This window comes from Vipera ursinii (genome assembly GCF_947247035.1).
Source record: "Vipera ursinii genome assembly, chromosome: 2".
In the NCBI taxonomy this organism is placed as follows: Eukaryota; Metazoa; Chordata; class Lepidosauria; order Squamata; family Viperidae; genus Vipera; species Vipera ursinii.
Window position 1 is genome coordinate 140,135,231 of NC_139513.1, and position 21,073 is coordinate 140,156,303.

The 21,073-nt window shown below is 40.4% G+C and overlaps 1 protein-coding gene and 1 long non-coding RNA gene across 2 annotated transcripts in view; one reads left to right on the plus strand and one right to left on the minus strand.

The window, feature by feature from the left end:
* The window catches only part of SCN8A (sodium voltage-gated channel alpha subunit 8), a gene marked incomplete at both ends in the record, with an annotated part of 79,396 nt that extends 76,131 nt beyond the window's left edge, over positions 1-3,265 (minus strand). The window contains one exon of the mRNA XM_083353607.1: positions 2,990-3,265. Within this exon, the coding sequence (XP_083209733.1) occupies positions 2,990-3,265 (276 nt within the window). The remainder of the gene's footprint in view (positions 1-2,989) is intronic.
* Positions 1-18,707, plus strand: part of LOC310635063 — a 110,005-nt gene extending 91,298 nt beyond the window's left edge. Inside the window, exon 4 of the long non-coding RNA XR_014491322.1 lies at positions 17,938-18,707. This is a non-coding gene — a long non-coding RNA (uncharacterized lncRNA). The remainder of the gene's footprint in view (positions 1-17,937) is intronic.
* Positions 18,708-21,073: the final 2,366 nt, after the last annotated feature.

Genomic DNA, 21,073 nt, shown 5'->3' on the forward strand with positions numbered 1-21,073 from the left:
GTGTGTGGGTGTGCATTCACATTGCTTGGTTTATCACAGTTTGTCTTCAGTTTTCATAAAAGCCACTGGGCACTATTAATTGGCTCAGGCTTTTATGGCCTTGCTTTGAACCTTTTGGAAGCATTTGCCCAAAGACTGCTTTTTTATTCACTGATATCTCCTATTTATTCAATACTTACCATTTATTTATTGCTCTAGTCTCTCCCCTTACTTTTGGTTCACCAATTCTAGAGTGCAGCTTTCAGCACGCTGTAAATAACTGCCAGTGGCCCCTTAGCTCAGGAAAACTTGCTCACTTCTAAGCCAAGACACTCCATACTCAGCACAGAATGTGCATTGTGTATATAATTTATAGGAAGATTTTGAGGCAAAGCCTTCTCAAGATCTTTTCACTTGGTCTGCATAGGATGTTTTGAAGAGCTTTAGTTGGCTTGTGTGTTATGCTGATTCCATGTGGTTGTAGTGGTCTCTTGGCAGTTTCTGAGATATGCTTGATGTAGGGCAGTGTAATTCTTTTTAGGGTTTGTGTTGTATGAATGGTCAGGGACTTTTTGATAAAGTTCCGTGGATATCCATTTTGTTGGAATATGTTGCATAGATGCTCTATTTTCTTTTTCTGCTGTTCCCGGTGGCTGCAGTGTGTTTAGGCTTGTCTAAATAAAGTCCTTACCCAGCTTTTCTTGTGGGAGGTTGGATTGTTTATCTAAAAAAAAAAAGTCCTAAGCAGACCAAAGGACCTAACAACCCCAGAAGAAAAAATAGGAGTCATCTACAATATACAATGTAGGGACTGCAACAACCACTATGTAGGACAAACAGGCAGAAGACTGACAGAACGCATCCACAAACACCAACTAGCAGTCAGAAGACATGATGAAAACTCTTTAATTTCACAACATATGGACAGACTCAACCATAGTTTCGACTGGGAAAATGTGACCTTCCTAGACCAAGCCAAACCCCCAAACTCCAGGGAATTTCTAGAAGCCTGGCACTCTGACAAATCAGCCATCAATAGACACATGAGCAACATCTATAGACTATGCAAAAGAGATTATCACCCAGCCCATAAAGGACAAAAAGACCCAAGCACCTCTCCACCAGCAATCAGCACCCAGATTGGCTTAGATTAACACCAAGGTTAATATCAAACCAAGAATCAAGTAAACCAAACCCCAATCAAGAAACTGCCAAAGAAGCCAGCAGCAAACAGCCCAACCAAAGAATCAGCAAGACCACCTCCACCAACATTGACAGGACAAGACACCGGAATATAAACCGACAGCAAACCGCACTCCTTACTAGCACTGATGATGTTACCTAGTTTGGGTAATGAAATATCTGCAAGAAAACAAGCAAGCTCAGAGAGCACCAAGGACCCCTCACTAACCATACAGTATATACTCTGGAATTCAGCCTTCAGATCTCCAATAATAAAAACCCAAAATATGCCCAAGGGCATCAACTGAAGAAGATGACGAGAAGAGTGAAAGAGGCTCCCATTCATGGTATTGTAAGATACAAACTTGTGACAAGTTGCCAAATACATGTAAGAAAGCATCCTTTACAATGCAATTGTTAGTTCTCACTTAGATGCACTGTAAATGATCACAAAACACAAATAGACAGGTCAGATAAAAAGGTTAGAAGATATTTTACTCAGGCTGAATCTGACTTAGGGTTAATCTTGGTTAGTTTTTTTTTCTGTGCACACTGTGTAAATCCAGCCTGTAGGGACAGCTTGCAATTCAATGTACAAAACCAGAAAATGTGTTATTCAGTCTCCAAGTTAGGCATGCGAGGTAAACATAGCCAAGTGTCTGAAACAAACAGAAAATAAAGGAATGAGATGGGTATTGTCTAGTGGAAGTGTAAGATGCTGGAATCAAGAGCCTGGAAACCATGTGAAGAGAGATAAGCGCTCAAGATTCCGACATCTTAAACTGGTTGTTTGTCTTGCCCCCTGATAATCATAGATGTTACCTAAGATTTAAATGACCTTTGAAATAAGAAACAGGACTGACTCATGTAGAAATCTGAGCAGTGCATGGACAGTGGTATTAATCCTAACCTTAGTAGTAATTTCCTTGGTCTGCTTAGCATTCTTTAGAAAGGCTGGAGCATCTGCAATTGACACCAGACAAATAAACCCAGTCTGTCATTATTCATATAATGATATCATTTATATGCTGACAAAAATCTGGTTTTCCGCTTAGAATCCCTAATGCTGGAACCTGGTTTTATTTGTATGTACCCACTGGGAAAAAAATAGAAGAAATTCCACTCATGTCATTCTTTTTAGCCAATTTATGGATTATACTTCCATATAGATGAGAGGCTGAATCTTTGTTTCCATATTGCTATCCGATTCACCTCTTTTCCACATATTTTCCTAAGAAAGGAAAGAAGTTAGACTTTAATATTTAACAGCTGCAATTCCTATTTCCAAAAAAAGAGGGAGTCAATGTCATTGTTTTTCCCAGAAAATTTTGGGCTGTCTCTTGGTGCCACAAAATACCACTTCTGTACCCATTTGCATATTTGCAAATATAACTGAATCACTAGCTACATCCTATTTTCCTATTTTTCCTCTGGGAATATAAGTGGTATGAGGTGGTTATCTTGATTTGGATGGACCATTTGCTAAGAAAAGTCAATCTTCTTCTCCCTCTCATTTGCCATCTTTCTTGGATGTTTTACTGCCTCCCCACTAAATCTTCCGACTCACACAATGACAGAAACTATGTGGTAGTTTTGGAAAAAGTCAGTGGCCCAGCAATTGCTCCCTTAACTTTCCCCCTCTTCCCTTCTCCTCCGATCCCACAACAACCCAAAGACAAGGTACATCTTTGCAAAGGCCATACAGATGTTATTTTTCTCCCCCCCCACCCCCGCTGCCTTTCACGTGAAGACTCCGTCAACCCAAACCTGTAACTCCTTTGACCATCTGAAGGCTGACTTTAACATAGCTGGTTGTTTGCTGACTCACTTTCTGCGTCATATAGTAAGGGTCAAAGTCCTCCAATGGCACAGCAACCAGGCCTTTGGGGATGTCCCCGTAGATGAAAGGCAAACTCTTTCCTGCCTCCAGGTCACTGTTTGGTTTTGGCTTGTTCTCTTCATCATCATCTCTGTGACTGCTGTCTTGCTTAGGACGTTTCTTTTTCTTGTCTTCTGCAATGCGCTTCTCAATGTTAGCCAGAGATTCCGGAGTGAAAGGCCTAAAACTGTCAGGGCCTGGTGGTGCAAGCAACCGCCCTGCCATCTTTTCATCCTGCAGAAACTTGTTCAGTTATGTTGCACCCAGGATAGGTCAACTCTGAATGGGAGAGCACAAAAGAAGAAGAAAAAAAACAACACAAAACCACAAATCAGTTATCAACATCAGGGTTGGCTGGATAGTTGGGAACTTCCCTAGGAAAGAATTAATCCGGCTGAGCCTTTTCCCCACTGAAGTAGTAGACCAAGAATCCTTTGAGGTTACAAACAAACAAACATCACTTCCTACATTCCCCAGTGGAGTAATCAGTTTTGTCTATTGTAGCATAAACAATAAAAAAGCATTAAGGCAGGCCAAAAATTAGCATCAACTTTCAAGGACTATGCTTTCCTATTTCATTTGCCTCACTTAACTTTGGGTTCTTCTGGGGACATTTGAGACATTGACCTTACCACAAGTTTCCGAGTTCTTCAGACAAAGAATAAATTATTGGGATTGCTCCGTTTAATAGCCCACATTCAAAACAGGAAGAAACAGCAGCTTTTATTGCCAGAATTTACTGTGTTTTGTAATGCTTTGATGGGCTCTGCCTCTCCTGAAGATTCAGCTCCTCAACTACATATTAATCTGATATTTCTCTTTTCATCCTGTTTCCATTCTGGGCAATTTCATCTCAGTTTGTATTATATGTTCCAATATTTTTCTTTCAGTTTCAGATGCTCATACTAAGAAACGTGGAAAGTTTTACAAAACTTGAGATGCTAAATCAATGATTTCAAAACAACATTTCGTCATCTGTGACTAGGGGGGCCTTTGCCCAGGTTCGCCTGGTGCGCCAGTTGCGGCCCTATCTGGACCGGGATGCCTTGCGTACAGTCACTCATGCCCTCGTGACCTCTCGTTTAGACCACTGCAATGCTCTCTACATGGGGCTGCCCTTGAGGACCACTCGGAGGCTTCAACTGGTGCAGAATGCAGCCGCGCGAGTGGTGTTTGGGGTCTCCCGATACTCCCATGTTACACCTCTGCTCTGCGAGCTGCATTGGCTACCAATTGCCGTCCGGGTGAGATTCAAGGTGCTGGTAATGACCTATAAAGCCCTACATGGCATGGGTCCGGATTACCTACGGCAGCACCTGCTGCCGGCGTCAACTTCCCTCCGTCCAGTGCGCTCCCACAGAGAGGGCCTCCTCAGGGTGCCTCTGATCAGAGAATGTCGATTGGTGGCCCCCAGGGGGAGGGCGTTCTCTGTGGGCGCGCCAGACCTGTGGAACCATTTACCGGTTGAGCTCCGGATGGCTCCCGACCTTTGCTCCTTCCGACTCGATCTAAAAACCTATTTATTTGAATGGGTTTGGGGTTTGGGTTTGGGTTTTAGCATAGTTTTTAATTATTGTATAATATTGGGCATAATTATTTAATCTTTTTTAACTTTTGTATTTGTATTTTGATATTTATTGCTCTGTACACCGCCCTGAGTCCTCTGGGAGAAGGGCAGTATAAAAATTTAATAAATAAATAAATAAATAAATAAATAAATAAATAAATAAATAAATAAATAAATAAATAAATCTCTTATTGCAACACACTATATACAGCGATGTCTTTGAAGAGCATCAATTAAAGCTGGTTGAGAATGCAATGAACCAATTAAGTGCATCCCTGGTTTGCTTAAGTGACACCACTACTGGGAGGGGAGTATTAGTTGCCAGGTTGCTTCTAGGTGCAATTCAAGGTCCTGGTTGTCCTCTTTAAGGCCCTTTGTGGCTCAGGATTTTGCTATCCGTGAGACCACTTTCTCTCAATGGGAACAGCCTCTGAATCCTTTTTGAACCCCCTTTGGGGACTATGATGGCATGCCTTTTCCATTGCTGCCCTTCCCCTTTGAAATAATGCTGCACCTGAGGTCACATCATCACCAACTCTGTGGGCATTTAAGAAAAACCCTAAAACGTAGCATTTCCAGAAGGACTTGGGGTATAAATGGAATGGTGGGTTTCTGTGCTGATTGTTACTCAGAGTGCCATTTCTTGGCATGATTTTGAATGGGAATATTATTATTACAGGTAGTCCTCAACTTACAACCAATTGTTTAGTGATTGTTTGAAGTTACAGTGGCACGGGAAAAAGGGACTTGCAATTGGTACTCACCCTTAGAACCATCGCAGCATCTGCACTATCAAGTGATCAAATTCAGGTGCTGGGCAACTGGCATGCATTTGCAATGGTTGCTGCATCCCGGGGTCATGGGATCACCATTCATGATTTACCCAGCCAGCTTCCCACAAGCAAAGTTAATAGGGGAAGCTGGGTTTGCTTAAGGACCACATGATTCACTTAACTGAGTGGTTCACTTAACAACCATGGCAAAAAAGGTCATAAGTTGGATGCAACTCACTTAACCACTTTGCTTAACAATGGAAATTCTGGTCCCAACCATGATTGTAAATCAAAGACTTCCTATATTTGATTTGGTTTATGTTATAACATTTTTTTATGTTACAGAATAGCAGGGAACTGCTGTCCCTTTACATAACAAACCAGCCTGATGTGTTCAGAAATAGTTATCTATTCCCTGAGAGGAAAAGAAGGCGTTCTCTCACGTTTTGAGCAAGAAACACTTTTTAGAGTTGGTTTTAGTCCTGGGCTGATGGTGAGGGGGATTGCCTGAGGCAACCCTGAACACTGAGGAATTATTTTGTTCTAGAGTAGAATTCTGTTAGGGTTTGTGTGTGTGAGTGTGCATATGTTATTATATCTGGGTTTTTTAAAATTCTGTGTGGATCTTTTATCTTTTTCGGCACCTTTAATAAAGTTGATTTTTGTTTAAATACTGAAGCTGACCAATGGCCTTCTGGCATCCACCTCAGACTGGCTGAGCTACAGATTCCCAAAAGTTTTGTATGGCTTCCCTTCCTGTAGTTTAACCAGAGACAGCCTGAATTAAGCATGACCCATCAAGTGTGCCCCAGAATTTTCATGCCAGATGTCCCAAGATGCTTTCCCCAAAGTAATTTAAATGCTTCTATTCCCCACCTTTGAGTCAGAACTGAAGAAGCTTCTTGGATTAAAGGTTTTCAAGGAAAAAGTCCAAGAAAGTAGAGTTGCCTTTTGGAAAAGCACCTTTGGATGACTGAGAATCTCCACAAACACTTTCATGCCAGATGCTCAGTGGTCCCTTGACACATAAGCCCATTTCAAAGGGTTCCCTGAAGGAAAAAAAAAAGATGGAATCCCATTGCGCCACCTGAAAACCAGAGCTCTTCATAAGAATGTGGTTCTTCTCTGAGTATACTAAGACAGGACCCTTTGGCTTTGTATGGAAGAACTCAACCAGTCACAAAAGGGAAGAATTTGTGAAAAGCTATATCAAAGCAGCATTTTTCCTTAAGCTACACTGGGAATCAACTCTCTGAAATGTAGCTCTAAATGCAAAGATGATCCAAGAAGTATTTGTCCCTAAATGCACAAAGATTAGCAAGTTTTAACGGTTTTCTTTAAATAAAGAAAACATTAATTTTTCTATGCCACAAAATGAAATCAAACCTGACTCACACAACTCTAGCATACACCTGCTCTGTACTTGCCTCTGAACACTTTTGCAGGTATGAAACAACCATGAGTTGTAGGTACTGTATGTTTAGGATGAAAGCATAGAGTTTTTGATTTTAAAACATTAGATATCCACGTGTGATCTAGGTTGGGACACATATCATTCTGGGTCATTCATATAATTTGCAAAGCCATAGGCTGTCCTAACATGACAGGAATAACTTTACTCCATTCAAGGAAGAACTCATTTTTCCTCTACTGGTAGCAAATGGCAAAGATGGCAGGATTTTTGTCATGTAGTTACTATATTTTTACTCCTCTCAGCTTCTGTGAAAAAGACTATCGCTTCTCAACTCTTGTCTTTTTCCCCTGTATGATTGTGTATGTTTGTGTGCAAGGACTCTGCAGTTACGCAACTGGATCTAGTTACACTGCAGATGGACTGAGAGAGAACTTACCCTCTGCTACATAACAGATAACAGAATAACAGAGTTGGAAGGGACCTTGAAGGTCTTCTAGTCCAACCCCCTGCTTGAGCAGGAGATCATATACCATTTCGTTGCCTGGGCTGGTGTGAAAAGGAAAGGAAAAAGATAGTGGCAAAACTGCTAACCACCCACCACCACCATTTCAAAGAGTTCTCTCCAGACTATTGTCTCAGTCTCATGAGTGAAAAACATCAACTAATCACCTAGAAAGTAATTCACATAAAGTAGGTAGATGGGGGTAGTTTTTTTTTAGTGTAGGTTGACCGTTAACATGTTTGCATAATAGGCTTACCCTTTCAGTTTCTATGAGGAGGATCTTACTGTGGTTGTTTGCGGCATAGCACAATCTGCCAGTTTAGCCACAGTGGCCTGGCATTATGAATGAACATGGCCATTTGTTCAACAAATTGTGGTTTCGTGTCATACAGTAATTTGTTGCAGTGCACAAACCTAGGGTTTAGTTGAAGGAGATCTAGGTTTCTATTTCCAGGCAAAAAAGATGAAAGAACTTTGTTCTCCCTTTCAGTAAATAAAAATGATTGATAAAAGGAACCCATTTTCCAGAATCCAGAATCTGTTGACATGCTTGAGAAATATGAATAGCTAGCTGACTTTTTCAGTATTATACATAAGTCCTGGATAGGAAAAATGGCTCCAGAATGAATATCTGGTTGTATTAGCTACATAAGGGAAGGTTCACAGCAGGACTGGTCTTTCAGAAATGCAGCAAAACCTTCATTTGAGTCTTTCTGAATGGTAGTTTGCTGCTCTTGGTAAAAGTATATTTGATACTGTGATCGGGGAAAAGTGTCCAATATACAGTACTTTTACCAAGAGCTGCAACTTACTATTCAGAAAGACTCAAATGAAGGTTTTGGCAATCCTTTTTAATAAATCTGTCTTGCTAGCGAGGCCAAATCTATTTTCCTTACACCAAACTGAGCAAGTAGCAGTCCTCCAGATATTTATAAAATATATATAAAAATAAAATGTGATTATAAAAGATGCTGATTAAATCCAAGGAAAGAAACTTAAAAGGAGAGCAAAGAAATACATATGGTTGAAAGGCTATGCCTGGAGAAGTAAGTTTGCATGCAGCAGGGACCGCACTGTGTCCCAACAAAGAGGGCACCGTCCAGGTATGACGTGCTCTCAGACAAAATAAATGCATGAGTCAGAAACAACCCTCCCCCCCACAAGTTTATCTGCATCAAATGCCTCTGTCAAGCATGCATGCAGAGACACCAAGCTACACAAGCACCCTTTCTTGGCAGATTGACCCCTTTGCAGGGAAAGCAGGAAGCCTTGGGCTCTGCTCTGTGGCTCCCTTCACGACAGCATTTTACACTGAATGAAGAAGGGGAGTGGAGTTCTAGAAGCAGAGCACTGATGCAACGGCACTGCAGCACTGCAGACTGAAATACAACAGAGCACAATGGCTCTGGCATTGAAGGGAGGAATCCAGCTGTTCAGTGTGCAGAAGGTCTGAAGTACAGAAATCTTGATCTTGCTACACACCTTACACAGACAGGGTGGTTTCTAAAAACAAATGCAGAGGTGTAGGATATTGTATCCATCCTCTCTTTCAGTCCAAACACGCAGGCATCTTCCCATAAATGAGTGATTCGCAAGGACTTCTTGAATAAAGAAGGATGACTCAATACATTGTTTGAAGTCAATGAACCCCTACAAGGCCAAATCATTATGAGGTGGCTATTCCAGCAAGAAGTCAGTCATCATTCTCACTGAGAAATCCAACTTGCTTCCTTGCCTCTCTTATCTATTCTTTACCAGACATACATATTTTTATTATGGTCACTATCCAGAATCATTCTCCATTAAAATCACCTAAGAGAAAAAAACATAAAAGGAGCTGAGTGTTTTGCTATGTTGATTGGATCAGAGAGATCACCCTCAACCATGAAACAGCTGAAGAGACCTGGCATTTGGCTTAACCCAGTGATGGTGAACCTATGGCATGTGTGCCAGAGGGGCACTCAGAGCCCTCTCTGTGGGCATGTGCACCGTCTCCCAAGCCCTGCCTCCCCCCCCAGCCCGCTCCCCACATCAGCCCACAGAGTTGCCCCTGGGCACAGCCCATCTGGAGCAGCACAGACTCCATGCCCTGTCATGTGGAGATGATGTTGTGGGGTGCAGGTGGAGGGAATGGCTGCCATGGCACTGCAAGGCCGCCTGGGTGATCTGTTGCGGCAGGCCATGGAGGCGATGGGTGGCCCTGTGGGCAGGCAGGATGGGGGTGGAGCAGGGAGCAGAGTGGGGGTGGGCAGGGGGCGGGCGGTTTTTGGGCACTCAGTCTCTAAAAGGTTAGCCATCATTGGCTTAACCTATTTCACAATATTGTCAAATTAAAATCAGAAGAGGAGATAATGTATGCTATCTTGATCTCCTTGGAGAAAATACTGTGCAGTTAAAAATGCAACCATACAGTATACATAAAAATGAGAGAGCCAGTTTGGTGTACTAAAAGAGCCTTTGTGGAGCAGTGGGCTAATGCCTCCTTAAGTAACACCAGCTGCCTGCAATTAGCACAGGTTCGAGTCCCACCAGGCTCAAGGTTGACTCAGCCTTCCATCCTTCCGAGGTAGGTAAAATGAGGACCCAGATTGTTGGGGGCAACTAAGCTGACTTTGTAATAATGCCGCTTGGGTGTGTGTGTAAAAGCCCTAATAAGCAGGCTTATACATAGAATGAAGGCTACTGCTAAGCTTGTAAGCCGCCCTGAGTCTTCGGAGAAGGGCGGGATATAAATGGAATTAAATAAAAATAAAAATAAATAAATACTAGGTAAGGCACCAGGCTGAAAGCTGGAGGACTATGAGTTCTAGTTCCACCTTAGGCACAGAGCAATCTGTTTGCAATGAAATTTCATTTTAATGTATGCCAATTAGCGTACATTCAAAGTGACAATAAAGTTATTATTCTATTCTGCTCTGCTCTGCTGTGCTCTACTCTACTCTACTCTACTCTATACTCTACTCTACTCTATACTCTATTCTATTCTATTCTATTCTATTCTATTCTATTCTATTCTATTCTATTCTATTCTATTCTACTCTACTCTACTCTATACTCTATTCTATTCTATTCTATTCTATTCTATTCTATTCTATTCTATTCTATTCTACTCTACTCTACTCTATACTCTATTCTATTCTATTCTATTCTATTCTACTCTACTCTATACTCTATTCTATTCTATTCTATTCTATTCTATTCTATTCTATTCTACTCTACTCTATACTCTATTCTATTCTATTCTATTCTATTCTACTCTACTCTACTCTATACTCTATTCTATTCTATTCTATTCTATTCTATTCTATTCTATTCTATTCTATTCTATTCTATTCTATTCTATTCTACTCTACTCTACTCTACTCTACTCTATACTCTATTCTATTCTATTCTATTCTATTCTACTCTACTCTACTCTATACTCTATTCTATTCTATTCTATTCTATTCTATTCTATTCTATTCTATTCTATTCTATTCTATTCTATTCTATTCCATTCCATTCCATTCTATTCTATTCTATTCTATTCTACTCTACTCTACTCTATACTCTATTCCATTCCATTCCATTCTATTCTATTCTATTCTATTCTACTCTACTCTACTCTATACTCTATTCTATTCTATTCTATTCTATTCTATTCTATTCTATTCTATTCTATTCTATTCTATTCTATTCTATTCTATTCCATTCCATTCCATTCCATTCCATTCCATTCCATTCCATTCTATTCTATTCTACTCTACTCTACTCTACTCTATACTCTATTCTATTCTATTCTATTCTATTCTATTCTATTCTATTCTATTCTATTCTATTCTATTCTATTCTATTCCATTCCATTCCATTCCATTCCATTCCATTCTATTCTATTCTACTCTACTCTACTCTACTCTATACTCTATTCTATTCTATTCTATTCTATTCTATTCTATTCTATTCTATTCTATTCTATTCTATTCTATTCTATTCCATTCCATTCCATTCCATTCCATTCTACTCTACTCTACTCTACTCTACTCTATACTCTATTCTATTCTATTCTATTCTATTCTATTCTATTCTATTCTATTCTATTCTATTCTCTGGACAGCCTTGGGGCAATCCGTTTCTTAAAGCCGAAGGTAGCAGGCAATGGTAAACCACTTCTGAAAACCTTGCCGAGAAAACTACAAGGACTTGTCTAGGAAATCACCAGGTGCCAACACCGACTCAAAGATACAGACAGTCAAAACCATTTAAACATTCCAATTTCTGAGAGAAAGTTTATTCTGCTGCTAGGGAGTTCTATGATTTCTCCAAATCTACTTGGACATTCAAGTATGAGTGCAAAGTTCAGGTAGATAACCAAAGCTTTACTTCATTAAATGTTGGTATTGCTGCAAAAAAGCCAATTTGGTCATTTTCTGAAGCTATTTTGACCTTGATACGTTTCTGCTGTAGTTAACAGACAAAAATTGCTGGACCCCTTAACCAATGAATGATAGTTTGCACTGTTCACATTTAAGTTACTTCCAATTGCTCTGGCAAACAGAGGAGCCTTCTGTATGGAGATATTGGTCAGTCTTAAATCTGATTAATTAGTAATGTATTTAATTTTTGAACTTAAATTTAAACAGATGCTTAATCAACCTCAAGAAGATTTAACCAACCCTACTAAGCATGAAATATGTGTTATATAAATGATTTGGAGCTTATCCAACTAAACAATGGAGAAAAGCATCTATAGCTCCTGCTATAATGATTGTGATAACATCTCACCTTCAGTCTTATAAAACCAGCAGAGTAAGCAGTCCTCATTCCTAGAGAAGGAAGACAGCAAAAATTTAATAAGGTTAACCAAGTTCTGTTAGACTGTTCTACTACCAAGGATGCATCTGTCTATTATTGTTTTAGCCTTATAATCAGTTCACAAACCCATAAGATACAGAAATCAATAGGGACAAGATAAAACACATCTATATAACTTTAGAGCTTACAGTCTCTAGCCATCAAATTTACTTTAGATTCCTTCCCAACTTAGGATGTGATGTTCCTATTTTCTTTCAGGAGCTGGCTTTCCAAGATGATCTTCAGTTTTCTAGCTTTCAATTTTTCAGCGAAATTAGGGTTAGGATTCTAACATGTAGATGGAGGGAAAGTTGCAAGATGGCTGGGAAAAAAACACAACAAGGTGTACAACAACAACAACAACAACAACAACAACAACAAAATTGGAGGGTCCAACCCACTGCTCAGACAGGAAACCCTGGCCTATACCATTTCCAATGTTGGAGCATTCACAACTTCTGGAGGCAGGTTGTTCCACTGATTAATTGTTCTCACTGTCAGGAAATTTCTCTTTAGTTCTAAGTTGCTTCTCTCTGATTAATTTCCATCCGTTGCTTCTTGTCCCGCCTTCAGGTGCTTTGGAGAATAGCTTGACTCTCTCTTCTTTGTGGCAGCCCGTGAGATATTGAAAACTGCTATCATGTCATCCCTCGTCCTTCTCTTCATTAAACTAGAGATGCCCAATTCCAGCAACTGTTCCTTATATGTTTTAGCCTCCAGTCCAGGGCTTTTCAACCAGTGGTATGGGTACCACCTGTGATACATTGGCACCTGGCAGGTGGTACGTGACCATCCTAGAAAAGTGGCAGCGGGGGAGGGGAATGAGCTGAACCGGTGGCAGCACCGCACAAGGCTGAGCGAGAGATGGCTGGAGCTGCAGGGCTGTCAGGGCTCAGCGGAAGCGCCAGGATCAGCGCCAGGATCCAGCTGGAGCTTGGTGTTCAACCTGGCACTTCTGCTGAGCCCAGAAGAAGTGCCAATCAGCTGGAATGTTGCAGCATCTCCAGGGTCTTGTGATTTATATTCAGATGCTTGGCAACTGATTCATATTTATGATGGTCACAGTGTCCCAGGGTCATGTGAAGTGACCAAAACCTGCTGCAACCACCCAGCAGACGGGGGGAATAAAAACCAAACATCCCCCCCACCCCACCGCTGCTGCCAATCCTCAACAGAAATGTTCACAACAACAAAAACCTTGCTCAGCTGTGGCTTGGGGGGCACTTTTTTCAGTGCCATTGTAACTTTGAACAGTCACTAAGCAAACTGTTGTAAGTTGAGAACTACCTGTACTTCATCACTTTTTTCCTTTTTTTTTTTGGTCATCAGGTTTTTGCTAGGCGACTGGTGGTACTCGGATGTTGCCATATCCTAAAAGTGGTACAATGGGTAAAAAAGTTGAAAAAGTTGAAAAGCCCTGCTCCAGTCCCCTGATCATCTTTGTTGCTCTTTTTTGTACACTTTCTAGAGTCTCAACATGTTTTTTACATTGTGGTGACCAAAACTGGAAGCAGTATTCCAAGTGTGGCCTTACCAAGGCATTATAAAGTGGTATTAACACTTCATGTGATCTTGGTTCTATCCCTCTGTTAATGCAGCCTAGCACTGTGCTGGCTATTTTGGCAGCTGCAGCACACTGCTGGCTCATATTTAAGTGATTGTCCACTAGGACTCCAAGATCCCTCTCACAGTTACTACTATCGAGCAAGGTACCACCTATACTATACCTGTGCATTTGGTTTTTCTTGCCTAAATGTAGAACCTTACTTTTTTCACCAAAGAATTTCATTTTGTTAGATAGCACCAATGTTCAAGTCTGTCAAGATCCTCCTGTATCTTAAGCCTATCTATTGGAGTGTTAGATATTCCTGCCAGCTTGGTGTTGTCTGCAAATTTGATGAGTTCCCCATCTATCCCCTATCCAAATCATTGATGAAGATGTTGAAGAGAACTGGGCCCAGAACAGAGCTTTGGGGCACACCACTGCACACTTCCCTCCATGTAGATGCAGTACCATTGAGGACTACATGCTGAGTATGGCCGGTCAGCCAGCTATGAATCCATCTGGTAGTGATGCTGTCTAACCCACAATTTTCTATCTTATCAAGTAGTAGGTTATAGTCTACTTTATCAAAACCATATTTGGATATGTGCAGCCTGAAATGCCAAAGGAATTACAAGGCCCTGAAATCCAAAATTCTTTGAGAGAAAATAAAAAATATTTTCTGATCCTCTAATAACAGCATTTGGCAGAATGATACTAATAATATTTTAATTAATAAGTTCTCATTTACCTAATAATGAGTCAGAAATTGTTGAGTCCTCTTCTCCCCACTCCATAAAACTGATGTAATTATCTGATATATTACATCAAATAATTCTACAGTACTTTGTTTTGAGAATTATGACTAAAACCAAAGAAAGCTAAAATTATTAGTTATTTATTTAAAAAACCCCTCAGTAACATTGAACTGAAATATTTGATTTGATGTGGGACAGCACTATATTTTTCACACATTTGCTTCATTTCTGGGGTCGCTTCGGTTGCTTATGGTTGGGGAAAATACTTTAGGTACAATTCTGAGAAAAATAAAATGAGATTATTTTCTGATCTTGGCTAACAGGTGCTCCTCATTCCTCAGCTGGCATGCTTAGGTCTCCCCTCCCCTCCATCTCATCCCTGCATTCCAATCCTCTTCCCTCCCTTGTTGCTAATGTCAGGCTGTCGGCTTTGCAAAACTTGGCTTGGGGGGATGGCAGCCATGACAGTATATTTTGATAAGAACCACCTTATCAACCATGTAGCAGCATGAATTTTCTCTCTACTCCTGTGTCTTGAACTATTTGGGATTTTTCAGAGAAAATAGAAAATAAAGAGGCAATCTAAACAGAAAAACAGAATAACAGTATAACAGAGTTGGAAGGGACTTTGGAGGTCTTCTAGTCCAACTCCCTGCTCGAGGGAAACCCTATACCATTTCAGATAAACCTTAGTGCAAAATGTCAAAATTCCGGCTTCCCAGACTTATACATGGCTTGCCCCAATAGAGAAGTGCTTAAGGACTTCTTAACAATCTCAAATAGATCAACATTCATGCTAGAATCTTCTCAGGGGTGGAATCCACTGTGTAACAGCAGCTTCACATGTATGAAGACCAGCTGTTTGCTAATGACATTTCTTAATAAGTCCTTACCGATGGCATCTCCTGGGCTTGAACTACATGTTTCTCTTGGGAGCTGTGAAATGTCAGGGGAAAAAATCTCTTTGAAATTGTCCTCTTTCATGCAGCGAAGAGGAAAGAGAATGGAAGCTAAGCTAGTGCTGATGAGAACCCACTTCATGCAGCCTGAATGTGGTAGCTGATTCCCAATAATGGACCATCTGATTGGTTTGTCATAAAGAGAATTTGCTCTTTTGCACCACAGTTCAACACACAGTGAAGATTTCTAGGGTCAAATCCAATGAACTTTGGGTTAAACGAAAGAAATCACCCATTCGATGTGAGAAAGAAACAGACACCACAGTATGCCTTAAATGAGCTCTTATCACCAGCGAGTCACAGCCTAATTGAGAGGTAACTAATTAGGTGGTAACTAATACTGTGCAAGTAAAACAGGAGTGAGGAACAGGAATTAGTAACTAATTTGGTGGTAATTAATAAAGTGAAAATAACGTTCGAAGTAGTGAGGAATCTATGCCTTCACTACAAAACAGTTAAAAAGCAAATACAGTAGACAGAAGGAAGGAAACTATGATCAGATTGCAAAATTCATCTAAACTCTGGCCATCCACGAAAGAAAACTATGAGGAAATTGCTGTACAAAGAAAGAAATCATGAGATAAGGTCTAGAATTCAGGTCATGGAGTGATGGAGTGTTTAAAGGAATTTTAAATTTTTAAAAAATATTTTAAACAAACAAACAGCATACATTTGTGAGATTTATAACCTCCTTTTTTCCCAGGAGCTCAAGGTGACTTACATAGGGAATCTCCCTTCATTTTCTCCCCACAACAACCTGTGCGATAAGTCAGGCCGAGAGGGAGCAACTGGCGCAAAGTCATCTAGCACATTTCCATAATTGAGGATTCCTCCCATGATAATAGTTAAGTCCATTATCTTAACCACTACACTGGTTCTAAATATAGTGGAAAGGGCGTGCTGATAATTTGTGCATATTTTAAACAATGCCAAAAGGAAAAGGAAATAAAATTGCTCACTGTTCAGCAAAAGAACATTATCAGCTAAAGTATAAGAATATGTGGAATTTCACAAGGGCAGCTCATCTGGGCTGAAGGTCACAAATTTTGGTGACAAACTTTTTTTCTAGTGACTTTGAGCTCTGCCATGAGTACTTCCCCCACTATCTTTGGCCCGATATATACATTTGTCAAATATCTCTGCATAAATATACATTATAAAGTTTCCAGAAGAGATGTACATTATTCAAGCAATAAGAAAAATGCCACAAAACCAAAATTTGCCAGGGCTACCTGGTGCGCTTTCCACTGAAATTTTACAAATACATCTAGTGGTTAAGGCACCAAGCTAGAAATTAAGAGACTGCAAGTTCTAGTCCAGTCCCTCTCTCTCAGCTCTGGGAAAGAGGCAAGGGCAAGCCTTGCCAAGAAAACTACAGAAATTAGTTCAGGCAATAGCCAGGAATAAAAAAAAATTGGCTTGAATGCACACCAAAAAGGGAGGGGGGAAGGAATAATAATAATAATAATCTATATTTGGAGCCTCCTATCGTTGATTGTACATAATTTCCCCAAGTTTGCATATCTGTAAGTGGAATGCGAATATTACTGTCCCTTTTTGTCTTTGTGATGCTTTGAATACTGACTGCATCAAGAACTTTTACATGAAGAACTTTTGCTGTTAGAGAGGTGGTCTTCTAATGTTATTTGTTATCCAGTTTCATGACATACCAAATAATAATAATAATAATAATAATAATAATAATAATAATAATAATAATAATAATAAGAAGAAGAAGAAGAAGAAGAAGAAGAAGAAGAAGAAGAAGTTGGAAGGGACCTTGGAGGTCATCTAGTCCAACCCCCTGCTCAGGCAGAAAACCCTATACCATTTCAGGCAAATGGCTGTCCAGTCTCTTCTTAAAAACTTCCAGTGTTGGAGCATTCACCACTTCTGGAGGAAGGTTGTTCCACTGGTTAATTGTTCTAACTGTCAGGAAGTTTCTCCTTAGTTCTAGGTTGCTTCTCTCCTTGACTAGGTTCCATCCATTGCTTCTTCTCCTGCTTTCAGGTGCTTTGGAGAATAGCTTGACTCCCTCTTCTCTGTGGGAGCCCCTGACATATTGGAACACTGCTATCATGTCACCCCTCACTCTTTGTTAAGCTACACATACCCAATTCCAGCAACTGTTTCCTATATGTTTTAGCCTCCAGTCCCCCAATCATCTTTGTTGCTCTTCTCTGTACCCTTTCTAGAGTCTTCTTCTTTAGAAACATCATCCCACACTTTTGTTTCTACTTTCTACTATCCTGTTTCTACCCTGGTGTATATTGCAGTGATATGGTACTACAGGATGTGTGTCGGTCAGATCTCTTGCATCATTGGAGGATGACAGGACTTTCCTGCTATTTGGCTTTTCCTGTTGGGTTTTGATTACAATGTGATTATGATCATGATACATTATGCAAAGTACGAGTATTTGACACTTTTCCCTGGTAATATAGCCTGTACCTATTCATCACAGAAAACAAAGAGATTGACAAAAGTTATAATGACTAGAAATAGTCATTTCTAGATAACTAGTTTCTTATTTTCCTTTTCTTATTTTTAGAAATTGGCCACCTAATGAGAAGGAAGGACTCACTGGAGAAGAGCCTAATGCTGGGAAAGATTGAGGGCAAGAGAAGAAGGGGACGACAGAGAATGAGGTGGCTGGATGGAGTCACTGAAGCAGTAGGCGTGAGCTTAAATGGACTCCAGAAGATGGTAGAGGACAGGAAGGCCTGCAGGAACATTGTCCATGGGGTCACAATGGGTCAGACGCGACTTCACAACTAACAACAACAACAACAAAAATGACTTATTTCTCCCTTTACAATCTGCTTACATGGACAGACCAACTTACTCTGAGGACACAACCACTGGATGAACACCTTCAGGAACATTTAAAAAAAATAAAATAAAAACTATACGTATGCTTCTCAACCAGAACAGATGCCTACCCATATATATGGCCAATGTATTGGTTAAGAATGGGCATAACTATAAGTGCTGCAAGTATGTGCAGTATGTATTTACTGAAAATTGGTTTTCAGCTAAGCAATAGACAGATGCCTTAAAGCATTATGCAAGTCCAGGTGCAACTGAAATCAATGAAATTTTTATTTTTATTTTTATTTTAATCCCATTTATATCCCGCCCTTCTCCGAAGGCTCAGGGCGGCTTACAATTTAAGCACAAACCAATGTGCTTAGCAATAGCCTTCATTCTATGTATATGCCTGCTTATTAGGGCTTTCGGGGGCCCCCAAGCAGCATTATTACAAAGTCAGCTTATTGCCCCCAACAATCTGGGTGCTCATTTTACCTACCTCGGAAGGATGGAAGGCTGAGTCAACCTTGAGCCTGGTGGGATGCGAACCTGCACTAATTGCAGGCAGCTGGTGTTACTTAAGGAGGCATTAGTCCAGACATGTCAAACACAAGGCCCGGGGGCCGGATCCGGCCCGCGAAGTGGTTTCATGTGGCCCGCGAAGCCATCCTGGAAACAGTGAGGGAATGGCCCCCACTGCCTTGGCCCTGGCCCAGAGACCCTCCTTCTGCCAGAGACCCTGTCCCACTCCTGCCCAGGCCCCCATAGGCACCCTTGATGCGAACGCTGTAGAGCTGGCCACGCCCACCCAGTAGGCCATACGCACTCTAGCCACGCCCACCCAGTAGGCCATGCCCACCCTGGCCATACCCACCCGGCCCCCTGAGGGCAACTGCAGTGCTGATGTGGCCCTCAATGAAATTGAGTTTGACACCCCTGCATTAGTCCACTGCTCCACCAAGGCTCAATATGAAATATTGACATGAAATATGAACAATAGCCAGGGGGTGTGCTTGCTACAATCTTTCCTGAAAATAACAATTTGCCATTGTCACCTTTGGTTCTGGATTTCTCTGTTTATTTATTCCCTTGAAGGTAGAAAGTCAGTTGAAATTGCAGCCAAGGGCACCAGTTCCTAACTTTTCAAAGGAATACAATAGAGAGGCATTCTGCTATTCTATTATTTATATATTCTATTATTTATAACATTATTTTATGACTCAGGAAGGATTCCTAAGGACACTTAAAATAAATAACACAATACATTCCCACATGTTAAAGAACAACAATCGATGTATTTATACTATATTTCTTGACTGCAGTACACTGTCTACAATTGTATTGGAAGAAAAATAAACAATGAAAATCATAATAATTCATTATTACCATCCTTCATTATTTCAGGATTACATAATCATCACTCCATATTAGTTCAGTCTCAATATTTAGGATATCAGTCCTAATAAAACTTTATTTCTGTGCAATATAATAATCATAATAAGAATCATCTCTGTGAATAAAAATGACTACATTGCAACTAAGAAATATTTCTGCCAAGCATCACTATCCCCCCAAAAGGTGAAAGTGCCCCTTTACATTTACTTTTTCCCATCAGGATGTAAGGAGTTGAAAGGTTGATATTTTATTCTGTTTAGATTTTAGGATACTTTATTTTAAAGACTAAAAAGACACATTGTCTATATTAGAAAGGTTATTGATTTAGATTTCTTATTGTGTACTATTATGGCTTCATTTGCCTTGACAGAGCCAATTGGAATGGATGTAGCTGAAAGACAAAGTCAATGACACATCATTTCTACCTGCATGCAGAATGGGATTAAGTATTCTCAGGATATGGGCTTTTCTTAAACCCAGACAAAAGTGATAATGTTCACCTTATGGCAATTTTTCCAAGCTATAGTCCATTCAAATGTTGAGAACCACAATTTCATCAGGTTTAAACTGTGATCTATTAAATTTCCTTTGTACAGTAAGATGTTTCCTTCCCCAGTCAGATAACCTCTACATATGTTGAAATATCAACTCCCAGAATTCTCAGGCAGCAGCCCTGCCAGGAGAAAAGTGGGAGTTGCAGTCTTAGTACATTGGATAGCAATATAATCAGCAATAACCTCGTCATCAATTTGCACATGGATTATAGATGAAGAGCAAGGGTGGAGAAGAGGAGTGCCTGTTCAACTTCTATAATCAAGATGAAGATGGGAATAACTTCCCTCAGTTTTGCCTGTACAATTGCAATAGCACTTATATACCGCCTCACAGTGCTTTTAAGCCCTCTTTAAGCAGTTTACAGAGTCAGCTGATTGCCCCCAACAATCTGGGTCCTCATTTTACTGACCTCGGAAAGATGGAGTCAACCTTAAGCTGGATCAGGATCAAACTCCTGGCTGTAGGCAGAGTTAGCCTGCAATACTGCACTCTAACCACTGTGTCATCCTGTTTTGACCATTACTACAGGTAGTCCTTGACTTACAACCAGGGCTTTTTTTCTCATAGAACGCTCAGAATGGAGTTCCGGCACCTTTTTTGGATGGAACCTTGTAGGGTAGGCAAGGCAGGTTGTGTGACATGTGGGAGTTCCGGCACCTTTTTCTTTTACAAAAAAAGCACTGCTTACAACCATTCTTTTAGTGACTGTTTGAAATTACAATGGCACAGAAAAGTTGACTTGTGCCGTTTTTCACACTTGTGATCCTTGCAGCATTCCCATGGTCACATGATCAAAATTCGGATGCTTGGCAACTGGTTCATATTTATGATGGTCGCAGTGTCCCAGTATGATATGATCACTTTTTGTGACTTTCTGACAAACAAAGTTAAGGGGGAAGCCAGATTTACTTAACAACTGTGTTACT